Source organism: Daphnia carinata, chromosome 10 (assembly GCF_022539665.2).
Source record: "Daphnia carinata strain CSIRO-1 chromosome 10, CSIRO_AGI_Dcar_HiC_V3, whole genome shotgun sequence".
NCBI lineage: Eukaryota > Metazoa > Arthropoda > Branchiopoda > Diplostraca > Daphniidae > Daphnia > Daphnia carinata.
In genome coordinates this window covers 7,243,103-7,262,914 of record NC_081340.1, presented here as the reverse complement: position 1 = coordinate 7,262,914, position 19,812 = coordinate 7,243,103, and the positions used below count along the sequence as shown (strand labels likewise).

At 40.4% G+C, this 19,812-nt stretch overlaps 3 protein-coding genes and 1 non-coding gene across 4 annotated transcripts in view; 3 read left to right on the top strand and 1 right to left on the bottom strand.

The window, feature by feature from the left end:
* The first annotated feature begins 178 nt into the window (after positions 1 to 178).
* Positions 179 to 1,989, top strand: LOC130701131 (queuine tRNA-ribosyltransferase catalytic subunit 1-like). Its single transcript, XM_057523100.2, has 7 exons — positions 179 to 397; positions 551 to 640; positions 711 to 864; positions 937 to 1,069; positions 1,125 to 1,286; positions 1,347 to 1,515; positions 1,574 to 1,989. The coding sequence occupies exons 1-7, from the start codon at positions 272 to 274 to the stop codon at positions 1,946 to 1,948; spliced, it is 1,209 nt and encodes a 402-aa protein (XP_057379083.1). The 5' UTR covers positions 179 to 271; the 3' UTR covers positions 1,949 to 1,989.
* LOC130701160 (uncharacterized) lies at positions 1,983 to 2,984 on the bottom strand. Its single transcript, XM_057523138.2, has 3 exons — positions 2,765 to 2,984; positions 2,608 to 2,709; positions 1,983 to 2,544 (listed from the first exon to the last, which is right to left on the bottom strand). Exons 1-3 carry the CDS (start codon positions 2,863 to 2,865, stop codon positions 2,073 to 2,075), a joined length of 675 nt encoding a protein of 224 aa, XP_057379121.1. The 5' UTR covers positions 2,866 to 2,984; the 3' UTR covers positions 1,983 to 2,072.
* Positions 2,985 to 3,221: 237 nt separating this feature from the next.
* On the top strand, positions 3,222 to 3,310 carry Trnay-gua (transfer RNA tyrosine (anticodon GUA)). The gene is given in 2 exon segments: positions 3,222 to 3,258; positions 3,275 to 3,310. It is a non-coding gene; the product is annotated as a tRNA-Tyr (tRNA).
* Positions 3,311 to 3,911: 601 nt separating this feature from the next.
* The window catches only part of LOC130701110 (uncharacterized), a 28,782-nt gene continuing 12,881 nt past the window's right edge, over positions 3,912 to 19,812 (top strand). The window contains exons 1-7 of the mRNA XM_059497322.1: positions 3,912 to 4,144; positions 4,226 to 4,441; positions 4,507 to 4,562; positions 4,625 to 4,769; positions 4,829 to 5,041; positions 17,878 to 18,237; positions 19,234 to 19,703. Of these exons, the coding sequence (XP_059353305.1) occupies positions 3,976 to 4,144; positions 4,226 to 4,441; positions 4,507 to 4,562; positions 4,625 to 4,769; positions 4,829 to 5,041; positions 17,878 to 18,237; positions 19,234 to 19,703 (1,629 nt within the window). The 5' untranslated portion in view covers positions 3,912 to 3,975. The remainder of the gene's footprint in view (positions 4,145 to 4,225; positions 4,442 to 4,506; positions 4,563 to 4,624; positions 4,770 to 4,828; positions 5,042 to 17,877; positions 18,238 to 19,233; positions 19,704 to 19,812) is intronic.

Below are 19,812 nucleotides of genomic sequence, written 5' to 3'. Positions count from 1 at the left end.
CAAAACAGTGCTTCAGTTTTTAGAGTTGCATTGGTTTTGTCACAAAGTTAACATGGATAATTGAAGGTATAGTTTTCTAATCAAAATAAGGGAAATGATGCAATCGGCATTTTCAAAACGGTTGTCATGGTAATTAAAGAATAAAATTGAATTTTTGTCGTCTGCAGCGAACAAGGCTACACGTCAAAAACAACACGTGTTATTTAAAGTTTAAACACTGTATTTAGTTCCATTGATAGTAGGGAATAACCTATATTTTGACTATACAGCCATGTCTCGTCATCCTTTAACGTTTCAGGTTTTGGCGCAGTGCAAAGTGACCAAAGCGAAATGTAGTCTCATGACTTTACCTCATCATGTTGTCGAAACGCCGGTTTTCATGCCAGTCGGTACACAGGTAACGTTTAGCAACAAGATAAAACAGTTCAAAATAAATCTTCGAAATAAATTTACTTATATAAATTGATTCAATAACTTCACAATTATTATGTTTCAGTTAACTAATGAGAAACTGTGAGTAGAAAAAATTTACATAGTTCTCAATTTCTAGGGCTCTTTGAAAGGGATCATACCTGAACAATTGGAACAGCTAAACTGCCAAATCATGTTGGGTAATACATACCATTTGGGAAACAGACCGGTAACAGCAAACAGCAAATTAAAAATTGTGAAATTTCAAATGATCTGCTTGTATTATTTATGTCTTTCAGGGTCCAGACTTGTTGGAGAGTTGTGGTGGGCTGCATAATTTTATGGGATGGCCAAGAAATTTGTTAACTGATTCTGGTGGATTTCAGATGGTCTCCTTGTTAGACTTGGCTGAGATTACAGAAGAGGGAGTAAAGTTTAAGTCTCCTTATGATGGTATTTCATTGGAAATCATAGATTGCCTAATGTATTTCAAATTTTATTATTTTGTTGTATTTGATTTGAAAGGAAGTGAGTGTTTGCTAACACCTGAGAGATCCATAGAAATTCAAAACGCCATAGGTGCAGACATTATAATGCAGTTGGATGATGTAGTTAGTTCCACTGTCTCAGGACCAAGAGTAGAGGAAGCGATGCACAGGTAGTTGATTCTATATTTTTTTATTTAAATACGCATATCAATCAATATTTTTTAGAACTACGCGATGGTTAGACCGTTGTATAAAAGCACACAAGCGACCTGAAACTCAGAATCTTTTCCCAATTGTTCAAGGTGGGTTAGATCCTAAATTGCGAACCGAAAGTGCCAAGCAGCTGATGGAGCGAGATGTCGCGGGTTTTGCAGTTGGTGGACTTAGGTGCAAATTTTATAAAGCTACTTGTCTTGATTATTGATCTAGCTAAAGTAATTTGTCTAGTGGAGGGGAAGGAAAAGATCAGTTCTGGAGAATGGTTCATTTGTCAACAGATCTTCTACCAAACGATAAACCAAGATATTTGATGGGGGTTGGATTTGCAACGGATCTCGTTGTCTGTTGCGCTTTAGGTTGCGACATGTTTGATTGTGTTTTCCCAACAAGAACGGCTGTAAGCTATTGAGATTCAGAATAAGTACATCTTCTTTAATATTTTCTTTCATAAACAGAGATTTGGATGTGCCCTTGTCGATAGTGGGCAACTTAATTTGAAGCTAAAGTCATTTGGACAAGATTTCCGACCCATTGACGAAAACTGCAATTGCTCAACTTGTCAACGTTATACTAGAGCATATCTGCACACTATCGCCACGATAGAAACCGTAGCTTGTAATCTTATAACCGTGCATAATGTCGCCTATCAGCTACGCTTAATGCGCAACATTCGTGAGAGCATTATGAATGGAACCTTTGTCGAGTTTATCTTCAATTTCATGGATACCATGTATCCCAAAAAAGATTTTCCAGTATGGGCTATGGATGCTCTTAGAGCAGTAAATATTGATTTGCTCAACCGCACCAAACAACAAAATTCTGATTCTTGAAAATGTATTTTCAATTTGAAAGCATAAAAAAGTGTTCTGGATTGTCGCAGCATAATTTGGATCCCATTTTAAGTAAGTGTAACATTGGAGGCAGCATTAAAGATTTTCTTGCAAATTTTCAAGGTTAGATTGATGCCTTAACCCAGTCAATCTCTAAGGTTGCTGGCCCTGACTGTTTATGTTCTTCATAGACTCCACCATAGAACTGAAAGCCAAAGCTGGTAATGTTACTGCTATCTAATGGCTCAGCATTCTGTAATGCCTGCCCTCTCCAATATGGTTGAAACTTATCTATGGGCAAACTTAACTCTTGAAATTCTTTGGTAACATTGAAAAACTGTTCGTAGCTAGGAGAACCATCGCCAACTTCACCATGATGCTTTATAATGATTTTAAAATTGGTGGCCTGGCCCTGACCTCTTAATTTGATTTTCAGAGTTGAGAAACTGGATAGATCAAAATCCACAGGAGTACGAACTCCAGCAAACCCAGCTCCATTGGGCTGAGGATTTAGCAAAGCAAAGAAAATTGCCCTTTGAAAAAGCTGAGCCTTCTGAAGCACAATGGTAGCCTTTGACATTCCTGGTTGGCGCACCCTATACAGGAAAATTATCTTTTAAGTAATATATTAACTTTACATAACAAAAGAATATACTAACGTGTCTGATGATTCAACCCATGTACTGATATTAGCATTGTGATCAGTGAAATCGAAAAGTGTTACGTCTTCTCCCATAACAACACTCGTTTGTCTTCCTGGGCTGAAACATACAACATAATTAAACAAATTATTTTTCTAAATTATTTTTTACTTACAAAGAACTAGGGGTTGCAAGGCAAGCCGCAGACGAACGATAACTTGCTAGACTTCCAATTAAAATAGCTCCGGCCACCTTGAGACCAATGTTCGCAATCATTCTCTCGTGGCTCAAGAAGAGACTTGAGGTTTTGAAGATTATATACTAACATGTCCCATGTAGCCTTCAGACTACTGAAGCAGCAAGACCTTGAATAGTTGGGTTGCATAACTTTAATCTTTACAGCAATAGACATCAGTTAAAAATTTTGAAATATTATCTTTTTTGTCGTCTGCAACAATGTGAGACTGAAATATTGAAAAAAAAATAGTGTGCAATTTTAACGACCGAAGATTCTACAGTTACGCCTAACTTTACGTTCAAGTATTCATCTTCTATAAGTATAAATGTTAAATAAAATTTTTGTGCAATATTCATAAGACCTACAAATAGGTTTCAATTCAACATTTATGTATCCGTCGATAGCTCAGATGGTAGAGCGGAGGACTGTAGTGGAATCAAACAAGTTATCCATAGGTCACTGGTTCAATTCCGGTTCGACGGAAAACTTTTTATTTTTTATTTAATGCTAATAGCAAGACGATCGGATACCGAACTAAGTGAACCTATATGCATTATCATGCTATTTTTCCCCACCAACAATTCAAAGACTTTAAACTCAAGAAATTTAGCCAAGTATCAAGTATTAACATTCGCCTCGGCCATTAGAATTTGGATTTCAAAGTTGACAGTCTAACGTTGTTTTATTCGTTTTGCAGCAATTTGTTTGCTGCAAAACCAATGCACTTCCCAAGACTGAAGTAAGCTGATATCTGACGATTTCATAGCTAGCAAATTGAAGTCTTTACATCTGTTATTAAATAGATTAACAACTTTAAAGCAGAATGAGCGTTGTGTGCTCGCTTGCTTAGTTGCTCTTTTAAATAAAACCTAAATGGTAAACATTTCTAGTGGGATTTTGCAATTGATATTAATGAAAGGATTGGCTGCACTACTTTTGCAATTAAACATTAAAAAATAAAAAGAAAATGGAAGTCGGGTGGTTGTGGCTTGCCATGGTGAAAACCGCGTCTCATGGAAGCTTTGTGGTAGTACAACGTTGTTCGCTAGGTGGCGATGGAATTTGTCCTAATTTTCAAGGGCGCCATCCTCGCAGGAAGTCGGGCATATGCAGAAAATACCCAGATCAATCAAAACAAAGATGTGAAAATGGCGCGATTGTTAAGAGTTCATGTTACAGTTTTTGCTGTGTTTCTTGCAGTTTATTCTCCAGTGAATGGAATCTCAAATATTTTCAAAAACTTTCCACCACTATTTGATTTGACTTTATCAAGTAATGATACTTCAACGAACATTGTGAACGTCACCGTTCGCCAAGGTATCTATAGCTTTTCCTCATGGCTTCTCTTTACTGTACCGTGTTAATTAACGTTTCGCATTTGTCTGGGTTTGTACCTAGATACAAGGGAGATCTGCATTCCACTTCTGTTGTTACATGGTTCAGTTGACCCAGTGAAAAGCGAGTACAAATCTCAGGATGTAATAAGAATTATTTGTAAGGATGGGTACGAATTGGAGAATTCCCAAAGCAGTCTTCTTTACTGCTCACAAAAAGGTGTATGGCAGGTTTTTACTTTGGGGGATTCCATTTATATCCCATTGCCACGATGTATAGGTAATTGTGATTGAATGAGTTATGAATATAAATAATATTTCTACTAACCCTGTTTTTCTTTGTAGCGAAAAAACCATGCCCACCTTTACCTGCGTTGATGCGAGGGAGCATGCAAATAGAGGTAGACATCTAATTAGCAATGTAGCATCCAATATAACTTTATACACCATGTTCATTAAACAGGAGGGAGGAGTGAGTGTAGTCACATCAGAATTAAGTTCAACTCGTGCAGTCTATGAATGTTGGTATGGTCTGGAACTTGAACCACCAGAGAGTGAAATTAGATATTGTGTCCGTGGAAAATGGACAGGAGAAAATCCTTCATGTGGTAAAAACAATGACTCCGATAGTAAGAGCATTATTTGTAGCCTATTCTTGGATTTTTAGTTCCAGCTAGCTGTCCTCGGCCACCGACCGTTACAGGCGGATTCTTTGTCGGCAGAGGAGTTGTCAATAATGTTTACGGAACCGGAGCTACCGCCAAATACTATTGTGATGAGGGTCACCGTCAGAAAGGTCCACCTCTTCTCACGTGTTCCGGCAAAGAGTGGACACCCAAAGATCTTCCTGCGTGCGTCCCGATCGAATCATCGGCTAATGGTAAGTCCTATTTCTATTAGTTCTTTTCGTAGCCAGTAGATGGAGGATTTGATTCCTCCGCCAACAATAATGACAAAGACGCGAACGAAACTAGGAAAACGATCTGGTTATTTTTTCTACTCGTAAATCTGTTCATCGATCGGCGTTAGGCAGTTGTTACAGAGGTAAAACGAGGGTCTTGTTGTTTTTTTCTTTGGTCTCGAAAAGATTTATGCTTCAATTGAGTTTTAGTAGAAGATTAAGGAAGAGTTGTTTGTTTTGTTTTTTTCTCCAACGAAATGGTATAGTTTCGCCTCGAATCGTCTCTCTTTTTCGTTCCCAGCCCCAAGTCAAAGGAAAGTCTGTTTATCTCACTTTTTTGTCTCAATGCATTTACACGAGAGGTGTCGATCGTGGCGATAGGAATGTTATTCCTGATCGGCGCACGAGAACTACTATTTATTATCGTCTTCTCCGAGAAGCTGGGGGTGTACGTCTCATTCTTCCACCAGCATTGGCTTTTCCTCTTGCATAAATTGCCTTCCACAATTCGGCAAATGACTCCTTTCTCTCACTTCTTTACTCATTCGGCATTGCAAACACAATCACTGCGCGTCCAATTCCAGGAAAAAAAAAACTCCTCCTTTTCTTTTTTTCTTTTTTTTTTTTTTTTTTGTTGTAATGATATTGACTTATGGTAATCCGTCTCTTAGTTGCTGACGGGCTTTTTTTTTTTTTTATTCCTTCCCTTCTTTGATTGATTGACGTGAGTTTCGCGCGATACGTAGCTCTTGTATCTTGTCTATCAATCCACCAGCCGATTGCCGAAATCCCCCTTGCGCCGAACAGCGACGTCTTTGCTTTTTATAGGTTACACCACTGGACGGGCAAGATCCTGGACGACGACATAGTGGTTGCGTGATGTTACGGACCGACCGAATTGTAAATTTGTTGAGGATAGCGAGAGAGAGAGAGAAAGAGAAAGAGGAGGATAAATTGGTGGTGTTCCAAGTTGACCTTCTTGGCTTAATGAATACCAGACGCAGACAGACAGGGCCGAGAGATGGAGATGGAGCGAGAGAAAGAGATAAAGAAAAATGTGTTTCTTCTAGTTCGGGATTTTTTTTTTTTTTTAAGAGAGGAAGAGAAAATGACGCCGGCGGGAGTCATTTTTGTGTGAAAATAAGGGGTTGGAATGTTTGACCCATGGCCAGTGTCCATGTAATGAAGGGGTTACAAGAGCGAGTGAACGAACGAACCCATTGCGAAAACTGCTCGTCCCACTATATTGTTGTTGTAGGACAGTTAATGAAGTGAGAGTTTTCTCTCGCCCCGTTTTAAGACTTTTTTTTTCTTCTTCTTCTTCATATTATTATTTCTTTCTTTGAGTCGCTTGTTTTTTTTTTCTTTTTCTAACCAAAGAGTCTTATCATTTGGCTCGGCCGATCGTTAAAACAAAAAGAGGAGAGAGAGAAAATTCAACAAAACAAACTGTTCTTTTTTTTTTTTTTTTGTTCTTTCTTTCTCCTTGGTAGAAACAACAACAACAGCACACGGCTGTATTTTTATTTTCTTCTTCATCTCGTGATAAATATATTTTTATTTTGTTGCTTTTTTTTCCCCGACGAGAGCCAACACCTTGGCTGTTTCGTTCTCCCTTTGGCTCTTTTTCTTCACGCACGATGCGAAAGATAAAGATAAGAAGAGAGAGAAAAAAAAAAAGAACGACAACGACAGACCACAAGAGACCATCATTCTAACTGTTTAGTATATATAGATATAGATATATATTATCCCTAAATCTAATCATCGTAACACATACAAGACTCTCTCTTTATCTATTTTTTTTCTCTCCCTTCGCCGCTTTATATCTCCGCAGCTCATTCTTTTAACTCGTTTTCGTCCATCTGCCTTGCCTTTCGCCGCTCGAATAATGATAATCATAATAATAACAACGACTACTACTACTACTTCTCTTTTTCCAAGTCGTCGAGTCTCTTCTATCCTCGACTTAGAATAAATGAATAGTTTAAGCGAGTGAGAAATGATTAGATTTCGCTTAATTGAAGGGTATTATACAAGAGTGGGAGCTATATACATATTGTGCAGCGAAACTGTTCATTGTTCCCCCCCTCTCTTTTTTTTTTTTTTTAAATTGTTAAAAAAGAAAAACAAACGCCCAAAGTCTTTTTTTTTTCACGCTAGCAAAATTTTAAAGAAATTCTTTTTTCGCTGTACACACAGACAGAAAAATTTCCAATCCGTTCATTTCTTGTTTGAAACATTTTATTATTATTATTTTTTATTTTTTGCTTTCTCTCTTTATCTTTCCACACTTAATTGGACGGAAATAATGCTAATGTCGGTAGAGTACTACACACCCAAACGCATTATCCCGTGTTTTCACGAAAAAGACATGCAGTTTGAAGATTGTGGACGAAAAGAACTCGTGAACTGGCCGATGGCCTCCAGTCAGATATGAAAAAAAAAGGCGAAACACGAAACGAAAGGAAAAGAGAAACAAAAAAAAATGGGAAACTAGGGAGGAGGGATGTTTAAATAGCAATAAAAAGTAAAATGAGGGAAAAGAGGAAAATTTTTTTTCTCCCTCCTTTTTTTTAACGACCATTATGCAAAGTGCGTTGGCCGTTGCCGCAGCCGCCGCCAGTTGCTGCCGCCGCCGCCCATTTGCGTGTGCGCATCCGTCCCCTGTCATTAAGTTCCTCCTCCCGCGACACAAACACGTAAGGCGCTTGCGGATTTTACATTCGAAAAACAAAATAATAAAATGTGTGTCGTCCGACTTCTCATCTTTCGTGATTGCCAATGATCGTTTCCCAGAATGCAGACGTTTCGATCCTCTTTGCTCGTTCAAATCGGGCGCCTCATTTTTGATTGATTACACAAAAATCTCAGGCAATCACGCGGGATCTAAGCGATCGCTTGAAGAGAAACTGATTTGAAACAAGCGCTACCAGCTGTTGCGTGTCGTCAACGTGTTGGTTATGTTTGTCAGTATGGGGGAAAAAAAGATCGTGAAGGCTTGTCGATAATGGCCGTTCGGCAGCCGTGAGAGTTTGTGGCCATGCTCAATGAATCATCGTTAACATGTCCCAAGTAATAGCGTAGTTGTTGCTTGTTGTTGTAGTTGTCTGGTACTTCGATGCCGGCACATCATCGCATTTTTGACTTCAACTCCTTTCTTTCTTTCTTTCTTTTTTGGGCCTTTTGATTCTCCTCGGTTCATTGGGTTTGCCAGCAATCAAGACTCCCGTTGTGTACATCGCGTTCAACACTCGATTGATTGAACAAGAGTCTTTATTATTTCCTCTCTCTAACGACACAGCGCAATTTTCTTTTTTGAAACTGCCGTCGTGCCAAAGTCTTGTGAAAGTTTTTTTCTTTTTTAAATTCCTGACCGACTTCAACGTTGTCCGTTCCCTCCTAGTTGATGTACACACAGCAGCACAAAGAAAAAGGAGGGCAAACGATTTGAAATTTTATTTATCCCGCCACATTGCCCATAGATTTTAAACCTGGGAGATGAAAACGCCCCCCATTCATTTTTTTTCCCCTTTAAATTCAATTTCGCTTTTTTATCTATTGTTTTATTGTCTTTCCAACATATTGCATATATCTATATTTCATTTGTTGGAATGTATTCAATTTTTGGGATCCGACTGCGGGTGGGGTGCAGCACCAGTAGAATTCATCTTGCCTTTGATTTATGCACCTCCTCCGCTTCCTCTCTCTTTCTCTCTGAATCACGATGTCTACTTGTTTCATATTCAAACGAAGAGGGTAAGACATACCGTATGTTGATTGTTTTTTTGTTTTGTTTTTTCCCTGAAAGACGGGCGACTCTTTTTTCTTAAAAAAACAAACAAACAAACAAACACATTCCACTTGTCTGTCCTGATGTTTTACATCCGTGGGGTTTGGTCGCGCTCCGTTGGTGGCAAATAGCCACACGCAAAAGGGGGGAGGGAAGAACGATTACATCCAATCGAGGGAAAACAAACTTTGGTTTATGTCCGTTTTTTTTTTTAAAAGAAGAAAATAGTGACCCTGGATTTTTGTTGTGCGTTGCGGGACGTTTTGGTTGGGAATAGAAAGAATCGTGATTTGGAGTAGGGTGTGGAACGTTCGGGAAACAAAAAAACTGGGATGAAACCACCCAGGGAGTGTCCAGGAATCCCGAAATTATAAACAAGGTCAGGCATTTTTTTGTTGTTGTTTGTTGTTGCGACCAACAAAATGACGGCGTGTGATCGATTGAAATGATTTCCAACTCGTTTTTTTTTTTTTTTTGGTCATTTTTTTTTTTTTTTTTTTTTTTTGCTTCCTTCTTATTTGAATAACGGCACTTTTGTTGCGGTTATAATTACAAGGCTAACGTAGGAAATGAACCAAAGCGAATTGCTCTAGCCAACCGAATTTTTTTTTGAATGAGCCGTCCTTATATAATGACAGTCTCTCTCTCTTGTTTTTTTTTTTTTTTTTTTTTGCTTGTTCTATTTCCACCTTCGTCCTTCTCTCTCTCTTTTTCTAACAAGCAAAAGGGAATGCTAATTGATCCGCGTGTGTCGTGAGCGGCGGGGGGTGCATAGCAGGTGGAATTGGACGCGGCTCGTCACTGCGGCTTTGAATGATTTCACGGCACTTTCTCTCTGTCCCGCCGCCTTCCTTTCATTCCTCTGAAAAAGAGACGGAAGGATATCGTCTTTCTTGTTATTTTTTTTTTTCTTTTGCCCCGTCCTCGTGTTGTGTCGGGTCTTGAAACATATTCAAATGTGTGCGGCATTGTTTCTGTATAATACCACCAGCGAAAGAAAAGGAAGAAACAAGAGGACACGGCGACTGAAAGTCTCAAGAGAGAGAGAGAGAAACGTTGGCCGTTTCAATTGAGACTGTTGGTCACGGCCGCTCTGTACGATGACGTAGGAGAAAGCGGCTCCCGCTCGAGATTGTGGATTTTTTTTTTATTTAAAAAAAAAAAAAAACTCCTACTGGCTGTTTAAAAGAGCTGGCCGTCTAGGTAGTACGTAACAATCGCCGTTCTTTTTTTACCTCTTCTGATTGAATGGAATTATCAAATCCCCCCCCCCCCTTTTAACCAAGGGTTTGTTGTTGGTAAGAGGTGACGTCATGCGATGATTCAACACGAATCGCAAAGAGCCAACATCCGAGCCCCATTTCACTCCATTAGCCTTTTTTTTTTTTTTTTTTTTGCTTTTTGGCGTCATTGAATTCCTAACGACCCCATCTTCATCGTGATAGCCAATAATCGTTAGCTTTTCGAAGGCGAGAGAAAAAGGGATCGTGAAATGGCTGCAATCCCGCGTGCTCATTCAAATCGATTAGACAGCAAGGACCTTCACGCGATTCAATTAACCAACAGGCGCTGGCATCTTTATTTTCTATTTGTGTGGCTTTTCCAATCAATTTCCAAACTGCTCTGTGTGCGGAGCAATTCAGCCCGTGAAAGTGATGAAACACGAAGAACAAAAAAAAAAAAATAAAAAAAAAATAAAGGACCTTAACACGAAAAGCTTTTTTTTTTTCTTCTTGATTTCGAAAGACCAGCAATCAAGTGGCCACAAACAGTTAGGGGGTTTCAATTCTTTTGTGCGCGGCCAAGCTCAAGGGTCAACGTTACCGTGCTTTGTTTGCTTCTTACACATCCAAACGAATCTCAGATGAGATGCAAAAGAACGTCTATGCAACCAACAACAAGAATCTCTCCTTGTTTTTATTTTTTTTTTTTTGTTTTCTTGGTGGCTCCTATCTCTCCCCTCACTTTGTGGTGTCCCATTGTTTTGACCACGTTGTTGGGCCATTTTGTTTTATTTTCGCTGTGTCGTTACCTCGTTGACGACTCAGATGACGATTTCTCTCATTTCCCACGCTGCAGCTCTCTCTCTCTCTCTCAGAGATGCAGTAGGAGAATCTCCCTCTTACACGTACAAAGATTACGTGCACCATATTGTTTTTGCGTGCGCTCTTTCGACTTTTAATTGCACAACGCCCGTCCTTTTTTTTTTTTCAACAGTCGACGCTAACTGTGAACGTCCGCGTTTGTCCAGCACGCTAGACAGTGTTGACCGCGTTTGTTGATGGATCATCTCGAGTCAGTCAGAATGCAACGCCACTGAGATGCCTACACCATCACTCACGATCGAAAGAGTTCGTGAGAGACTTTAAGGAATCCCTTGTATATTTTTTTTGCGTGAATTCACGACGTCTTGTGGAGAGAGAGTGAGAGGCAAAGAATCCTCCATAACAGCTCTTCTTTTTTTTTTATGCATCATTTTATAAAGATTTGTATTTTTTTTTTTTTTTTATTTTAGTCCCGTTCGTTTGGCGATGTTGAACATCGCGGGCGTCGAGTCCCACTTGACTTGAGTTCGTGCGTTAGTCGTAGAACTTATCGGAGAGAGAGAAAAAAAAAGTGAGTCATGGTGAGAGAGAGTACACAGCAACAATCTATACGCGTTAGCCCCCCCTCCGTTGGCATTTGGTTGCACCGTATCGTTGTCGATCGATGCCACGGGGATCGCTTGTTTCTATTTTTCTGTTTAGATCCACACGTCGAAAACATTTTTTTGTTTCCCCCCGGTTTTTCGAATGGTGGGAAAGCGCTTTGAATAATAGTCGCATGTATTTTTTCTTTTTTTTTTTTCGTTTTACGTAATGACGAAGACGAGAGAACTTTGCGGGATTCCTTTCACGCAATCCTTATCGGAAAATGGGTGGAGAATATTCGACGCCCCCGCTCAACCCCGAGAAGATTTTCGGGGCTACCTGCTGTGTGTGTGTGTGTGTGTGTGTGTGTGTCTGCCGGCGTGAGTCTGCCGGCGTGAGTCGACGGTGGGCGGACTAGACTAAATTTTTTTTTTTGAAGATTTTTTTTTTTTTCCGTTGAAGAGATGAAAGAAATTCAGAGGGAGAGAAAGAAAAAAAAAAGAGATGTTTTTTAATTGTTTGAGACAAGAGTCCGCCTTGAAAATATCGGCCCTGGAGCCAAAGAAAAGCAACAAGTTGCTCGTTCTTTGTTTTATGTAATTTCACACAGCGTAGACCTACACACACACACAGAGTCCAAAATAGGAGGAGTCGGTAGATTGCTAGGAGGTGGTGCGAAGGTAACTAAACTACACCGAAAAAAAAAATGTGTTTTTATTGCTTTAAAAAAAAAAAGGACCTGTGTGTATGCATTTTGAAACGGGATAGTTTGAACTGCCTTTAGCAGCTCGTTAGCAGCCACCTTTTTTTTTTTTTAAAAAAAAAAAAAATGAACAAAAGTTTTCCCTGAAATGTGACCGCCGGTGCTTCTCTGATTTTTATAATGAACCTCTGGGTACATTTATTAGACAAGAGTAAATTCGCATTGCCCATCCCCTCGTTCAATTGTTTCCCCTTTTTTTTCATTCCTCACGAAAAAAGAAAGAATGAAAAAAAAAAGGTACACACTTGTAAAAAAAAAAAAAAAAATAGAAAAGACTGGCGCATGTGGGGAGAGATGAATATACTCGTCCGAAATGGGTACAGAGAGTCTCTTAAGCCATTGTCCCGTCATTTTATTCGATTTGCATTCTTCCCGCCGGTCATCATCATCATCATCATCATCTGCACCTCTTTTGCTCCTCGTCGACGAGTGTTATCATAAAGAACTCGAAGCAAGAAGAAGAGGGACATATTTTTCATAAATATATGCGGGCCAGAGTGAAAGTCTCTCTCTCTCTCTCCCCTACATAACAAACAGCAGTTCGTTCACGCAGACACAACGGGATTTTTCTTAGATAGTAACGCGGCTGCAACTCTCTCCTTCGTGTTCGCCACACGAAAATTGAAATAGAAATTTTTTTTTTTTTTTTGTCTTCTTTCGATATGATGATGATGATGATGATTGTAAATGGTGTCGTATTGTGTGTCCGCCTTGTTCTTTTTTGTGTGTGTTTCGTAAAGGACCCTGGGCGATCTCGCAGCAGTCGATGGCATTGTCTTGTTGTCCGTGACGTCATTTAGCTTACTGCACTCGTCGATGGAATTCAATTTTCCTCGCTTGTTTTTTTTTTTTAGTATTCAGAAATTCTTTTGCGAAAAGGAATATGGTAGGATGCTCGATGAAATATGGATAATTTGATGGAATACGATGTAAATGACAACACACTCGATCATTCCCTTTTATATTTTGTCTTTCGTTCTCCGAAACTGAAGAAGGGACGCGCCTCTTTGCTACTAAATCAACCCAGCCCTTTTTTAATATTTTTTTTTTTTTCTTTTTCCTCAAATAATTCTTGTTTTCATTGAAGGTGTACTCACGTGAATGCTATTTACTTAGATATCTTCAAACACATTTTCTTTTAAAAGAAAATGTTTGATTAGTGAGGGCCTACGCGCGATCTTATCCGTTCCAATTTAGAGAAATGCGCACACGCTTGAATTATGCAACGCTCTACGTTTTGTGTGTGAACGTGTTTTTCTATTCATACTTTTTTTTTTTGTTTTGTTTTGTGTGCGTGTCTGTTTTTTGTTGTTGGGATTTTTATGATGTTATAACGACTGGCCATCCCAAAAGTCGAACGTAACTATGGCAGCGTGTAATCTTCCTAATCACACGGACGAGAAACGAAAGGAAATAGAAATCCTTTTTTCTGTTTCTTTTTTTTTTATTATTTAAAGCGTAGTCACAGGTTGTTAAAGAGTCAGCCTTGTGTCTACGTGTGTGTAGATATAGTTAATTGGTTCGGTTCACGATCGAGCGAGCGCCCGGTGCGAATCGATCACATTGCTGATTCGAGCCGACGGTTGTTTAATAAGAAAAAAAAAATGCACACAATTTAGTTTTTTTTTCGTGTGTGTGTGTTTGTTTATTGTGGCCCAGGTTGCTGATGAATTATTCAATCTCATTGAGGGGGGAAAATTGGTCGTCCCGATCCGATGCAAATTGGATTTTGGATAGATGCCGGTGGAATGTATTGTATAGCTTTAGCAGCACTTATTCATCCTCTTTCTTTCTTTTTTTTCCAGTTTCAACTCTTTGTTGTTGTTGTTTTCACCTGCGTTGTTTGTAATTTAACGATATCCCTAACCTTCGCCTCTCTTCAGCCTTTCATAGAGCAGCGTGTCGATAGTGTAACGCAAAGTTCTCTCTCTCTCTTTTTCGCCTGTCGATCGTAAAATGATATGAGCACTTCCACGCGTGCTCAATCTCGTTATACTTCGTAGAATAATGTGTTCCTCTTCTTCACATTTTTTTTTCTTCCCCATTTTCTTTTGTCGAAGGTCTTTTTTTTTTTTTTTTTTTTTTTTTTAATTTTGTTTTTTTTTTTCTCCTTCGTTTCGACATTTAAAAAAATGGCCGTTTGCTGTGCGTGGCGCCAGATCCAATCAGGACCGTTTTCTTAATGAGAATGGGGCGATCGTGATTCCATTAAGAGTGATTAAACACACACACACAGACCTGGATCGTTTTCTTTCTCGCCTGTTTTTGTTTTTGTTTTCATTTCTTTAGTGGCGATTTTCTCTTTTTCTTGTTTGAAAGTTTCGGTGCTGCAATGGGGTTGATTGAAGCCCCTCATTTGCCTATTCAATTTGTCTGATCCAATGAACGGGCGAGCGAGACAAACGATTTGAGAAAGCTCTGGCCATCCTCCTCGTTGAAAAAACAAAAAAAAAACGTTTACTCGACAGCAGCCACAACAATAACAATTCAGTTAGGTAGGGGCAAAATATTGTTCGTCTACAAAGTCAAACCAAACTAGAAAAAAAAAAAAAAAAATCGTGAAAGATAATCAAAAATAAAAAAAGAGAAGGAGGTAGTGGATGTATCGTGTGTATGGAGCCAAGCCAAAGCAGCGGGAGACGCCGAGAGTCATCAATTACCCTGCTCAAGTCAGTTCATCACTCTTGATTGATTTTACGACCCACCACTGGTCCTTGTTCTTGTGGCTGAGGAATCTTCTTCCACACACACTCCGTTTTTATATGCGCACACACTTTTTTTTCTGACAAAAAAACAAAACAAAACAAAACGAAGAATTTTTTTTTTTTTGTTTTGTTTTGTTTTCCTATTGTTGTAGGCATTCACGGACGACCGTGAAACAGAAAATGCGTCGTCTCTCGCTCTCTGTCACAAACTTGTAGATCGAAACGGCTGATTTTGCGATCCTTTCGTTGTTCAGTCGGCGTCGTCGTCGCCGACTGAACACACACACACAAAAAAAAATCCAGACCCTTTTTGTGGGTGGGCGGAGGTTGTTCTCCTACACACAAAATACTCCGACGAGCGCTCATCTGCGTATCAATGGGCCATCTGAACACGCGCCCCCGATCAGTTCGGTCGTCCCCGCTCGCCTTTCTTATTGCGCTCTCTGGGCTTTTTTTTTTTGTTGTGATGGCCGTGAGCCCCGGGACGGCCCGTCGAGTCAGCACCACCGGTGACCATGAATGAAACATGCATCCTGGCTCGTTTTATTTTTTATTTATTTTTTTTTTGTTTTGTTCATCGTCCGTCGTTGTTGTTGTTGTTGTTACTTCCTTCCTGCTGGCTTCGCTTTGATCTACGAGCAAAAGAAGAAGTCGATGGCGGACAGCGCGGTAGGTCCGCGACGCAACGGCCGCTCAAAGTGTGTGCGATACTTTCAAAAGACATTTGTTTTGTTTTTTTTGTTTTTTTTTTTAGTTTAAATGCAGGAGGGATAGCTCGATAGAGTCGATGAATAGACGTGTTGTAGTGGATGGTATTTACAATGTGCGCGGTCAGTTTTGTACAAACAAAACAACACGTGATTTACGACCCCACCCCTAGGACCCTCCTAGTCCGATTTTCTTTTTTTTTTTTGGGGGGGGGGGGGGGGGGTTAAGCCTTTAAGAATTCTCGAAAAGGAAGGAATGAAAAAAAAAAATGAAGACAATTTGTGAATGTGTACGGTAGTTTGATCCGTATTTGGCGCGGGCACAAGGCCGAGAAAGGTTGTTCTCTATATAAGGTTTGTTCGTAGTAAAAAGGAAGAAGAAAAAAAAAAAAAACGAGAGAGAAAGAAGAGTTTCGTAGTAATATAGTAAGTAGTAGTAGTAGTAGTAGTAGTCTTCGTCTCGTTTTGGTCGTAGTGGTGTAGTAAAGGGGATCACTTTTTTTTTTTTTTTAATTCGGGTGCAGCCCCAAAAAAAAAAAAACCCAACCATTTCTGGTTGTTTTCAGAATGAATTGGAGATTGTGAAAGTCTCTTTTCTCATTCCAGTTCGACGTTCGTTTTTAATTTTTGGGAGGGAAGGATGCGGTTGGCAAATGATCGGTAAAAAAAAAAAAAAAATACTAACGGACCACGTCAAATGAAATTCCATTTTGAATTTCTTTTATTTTATTGTGTGTGGTTCCTATTTTGAGGGTGGCGCGTAATTCAAAAGGAGCTTCTCTTTGATTTTTTTTTTTTTTTTTTTTTCCCTTATTGGATTGTGTCGCCCGGTAAGGGTTTGTGCGTGTAGGTAGGTGGTCACGTTCTTTTTTTTTTTTTTTTTTTTTTTTATGTGGATAGGTACTCCCGCTGTGTGTCTTTCGCTTTCTATCCTGATGTTTGGGAGCGATATGGCGACTTGAATCGATGATTAAGCGCAGCCATTAAACGATTCGTTTTTTTTTGTAGGCGTTTCCATCGTGTGGTCTTTTCCTTTTTATTATTTTAGAATTTCGTGAGTTATGTTTTTTTGATTTTGTTTCTTTTAATTGCGAGAATCGAGTCTGCAAAATTGGACACCAGAGGCGCTACGTCGTGTCCCGAACGATAAAAGGGGTGGTTTTGACGAGCGTTTAAAAAAAAAAAAAAACACAAATTTTATTTCGTGTTTTTCTTCTTTGGCCAACTTCTTTTCCTTGATCGTAAAAATCAAAAAAAAAATGGTGGGGAAAAAAGAAGAAAATAAAGTATAGGAAAGAAGAATCTAATAAAAAAGATGACGACAGTGACTTTGGAAGATGAAAAGAAAATTGAAAAGATCCCTCCCCCCCCCCCTTCTTTCGGGTGGAGGTGGGGGGAGGGGTGGGAAGGAAATCTCAACGACAGAGGGGAAGACGTAAATGTCACGCGGAATGCGCCGGGGCGCTTGTCTCTTGCGTTATGATTTACCGCGGAAAACACACACGATGTTTCTCCCGCTTCTGCGGGACTGCCACGGGGTGCGCATCTACGTGTGGTAATCTTTATTGATATATATTTTTTTTCTTTCCCCCATTTTTTCTTTTTTTCAAAGCTGAAAAATAAAAAAGAACGTATTTTTATTTTCTCCTGAGGGATTATTTTATTGTACTATTATTACGATGATGATGAAGATTCACCCACCCCCTCCCGTGTTTTTTTTTTTTTTTTTTTCCTTCTCTTTATTGTTGTTGTCGTCGCGCCATTGCCGTTTTTTTTTTCGTCTTCTCCTTCCTGCTTATCAAGTGACGGAGCGGATTTCACTTTGTTCCTTATTTTATTTTCACAAACACAAAATCCTCTTGTGGACCATCAAAATTGTCTGGGATCTTTGCGTGTGGTCCGTGATTTTCGTAAAGAGACAACAGCTTTTCTTTTCTTTTTTTTTTTTTCGCTATCAAGCGATTCACATCTTGATTTATTCGTGATATTTTTTTGTTGTTTAGAATCGTTTGCTCGATCTGCGTGTCATTTTGACACAGCTCGTTAGATGCTCGCGGAATGCGGCCAACTGCATTCCGCATTCGCAAAACGTTGGTGCATTTTCAAGTGCCGTTTTTATATCGCACAACCGGCTTCCCGTTTCATTCCCCCACTTTTTGATTGATGATCCTATCAAACTTATTTCAATTGTGTTTGTTTTGATTTTTTGGGCAACAGGCGCATCGTCGTCGTTCAAACAGGAAGCGCGTGGCTGTCCGCTGCCGCCAGAGATCGCCAACGGCCGCTATCAGATGCTTCCGATGCGCAGGAGTTTCTCGTCGTCGCCGTTCTCGCCGCGCATCCAGCACTGGAACGGATCGGCCGCTTCCGGTCCGTCGCTCGTCGCTCCGTCCGCCGCACCACCGACGATGCCCGTTTACAGTAGCGTCTTGTATTCGTGCCACCGCGGCTTCCTAAGCGCCGGCTCTTCGCTCATCACGTGCTCGCCCGGCGGTTGGTGGCAACCGACGCACAACGCGCCGCGTTGTCTTCCCCTCGGCGCTGCTTCTCCTTCCGCCGGAATTCATCACAGTTACGGTGAGGACGATGAAATAACAATTTATTTTGTTTTCCGCTATCGAGGGAGGATCCCCCGATGTTTTTTTTTTTTGTTTTTTTTTTTTTTGTTTTTTAAGCGGGGATACACGACGCGCAGGTGGAAATCGATGCGATCGAGGAGCTGGGCGGGGAGGTCAAGGGCTACGTCGCTAATTCATCGGGTCTCCGCCCTTTTTGATTTTCCCGTGGAAGAATAGGAGGGGTCGTTATTGTCTCGGGGCCCGTTTAAAAAAAACGGGTGGAGTCCCCTGTTTTGTACTTCGCTTTAAATTGCTGGCTTGATGAGTTAGTAGGTTAGCGAAGGCCAAACCATTTAGAAAAACAAAAGAGAAACGGGGCTTTGCTCTGCTTGCAAATCAAAAAGGATTCGAATAAATCGTTCTGGTCCGGCAAAACAACAAGGTAGCGCACACCTCTTGCTCGATTAAAAATAATTCGAAACTCAAAATTTCGAAAATGAAATGACAAATATCCACGATACATTTTTTTTTGTTTTTGTTTTTTTCTTGTGTGTGTGGCCGTGACTTGTTCGATAGTCCCTCGCAAAAAAAAAAAAAAGAAAAAAGGAAAAGAAAAAGGGCGGCGCCAGTCGGCGTGCGTGACTGCCGGGCGACAGTGTGGCGCCATCAGCCAAACGTCCGCCCGGTTTCGCATTTTTCTTTTGCTTCCTTCTTACCAAACGATTGTGTTTTTTTTTTTTTTTTTTTTTGCATATATACTTTCTCCTTGACCACTTTTGATGTGTTGAATACATCAAGAACAAAAATGCACGCTTGCGTATAATGCGATACTATTGCCCGAGCTGGGGCCATCAGCTGCAATTCCGTCTCACTATAACGGGTCGTCGTTTCTCGTTTTGGTTGGCTTGTATTTTTGAATTAATGAATTCGATCCGTCTTTTTATTTCTTTCTTCTCTTGTTTTTTTTTTTTGTTTTTTTATTTTATTTGGTGGGTTGATGGGCGCGTACACGTAGGTGGCAACGGATTGGAGATGAAGGAGAATAATGCCGGCCAAGACGGCGAGGACAAAGCGCAGGGCGAAGAACAAACCCCTGGACCGCTACTCGTCTCGTTCACGACGGCCTGTGGCGTCACGTTCGTCCTCTGCCTCATTTGGATGGCGTCCCGCTGGAAAATCACCTGCCTCCGATCGTCACCTACTGGCGGTCACCGCGGCCGTCAGGACGAGCAGACGCTCTCCATTTCGGCTCCGGTTTGCCACCCGGCGACGTCAGCGCCGCATGGCGGCCGGAGACACCAACCTTCGCTGTGGACGTGGATCAGCCCGAATCACAACGACCGGCCAGCTCACCATCGCGTCCACGACGGCGATGACGACTCCCTGCCCGCCTATGATCGACAATTGCTGGACCTCGGCCAGACGTCCGATCAAGATCGAGTGGCCTTGATTGCCTACATGAACGACAGCAACACGAGCAGTCAGGTACGTGGGAAAAATCTTTTTTTTTTTTTTTTTTTTTAATGATTTTGTTTGTATGTGCGCTGGGAAATGCTGACTCGGGTAATTCACACTTGACAAAAGAAAAGAAAAA

Coding starts and splice junctions, on each gene's coding strand:
- LOC130701160 (XM_057523138.2), bottom strand. CDS start 2,865: ATGATTGCGAACATTGGTCTCAAGGTGGCCGGAGCTATTTTAATTGGA. Junction 2,710..2,764: donor CTTGCAACCCCTAGTTCTTT/GTAAGTAAAAAA, acceptor TGTATGTTTCAG/CCCAGGAAGACAAACGAGTG. Junction 2,545..2,607: donor TGGGTTGAATCATCAGACAC/GTTAGTATATTC, acceptor TTTCCTGTATAG/GGTGCGCCAACCAGGAATGT.
- LOC130701131 (XM_057523100.2), top strand. CDS start 272: ATGTCTCGTCATCCTTTAACGTTTCAGGTTTTGGCGCAGTGCAAAGTG. Junction 641..710: donor ACCATTTGGGAAACAGACCG/GTAACAGCAAAC, acceptor TATGTCTTTCAG/GGTCCAGACTTGTTGGAGAG. Junction 865..936: donor GTTTAAGTCTCCTTATGATG/GTATTTCATTGG, acceptor TTGATTTGAAAG/GAAGTGAGTGTTTGCTAACA.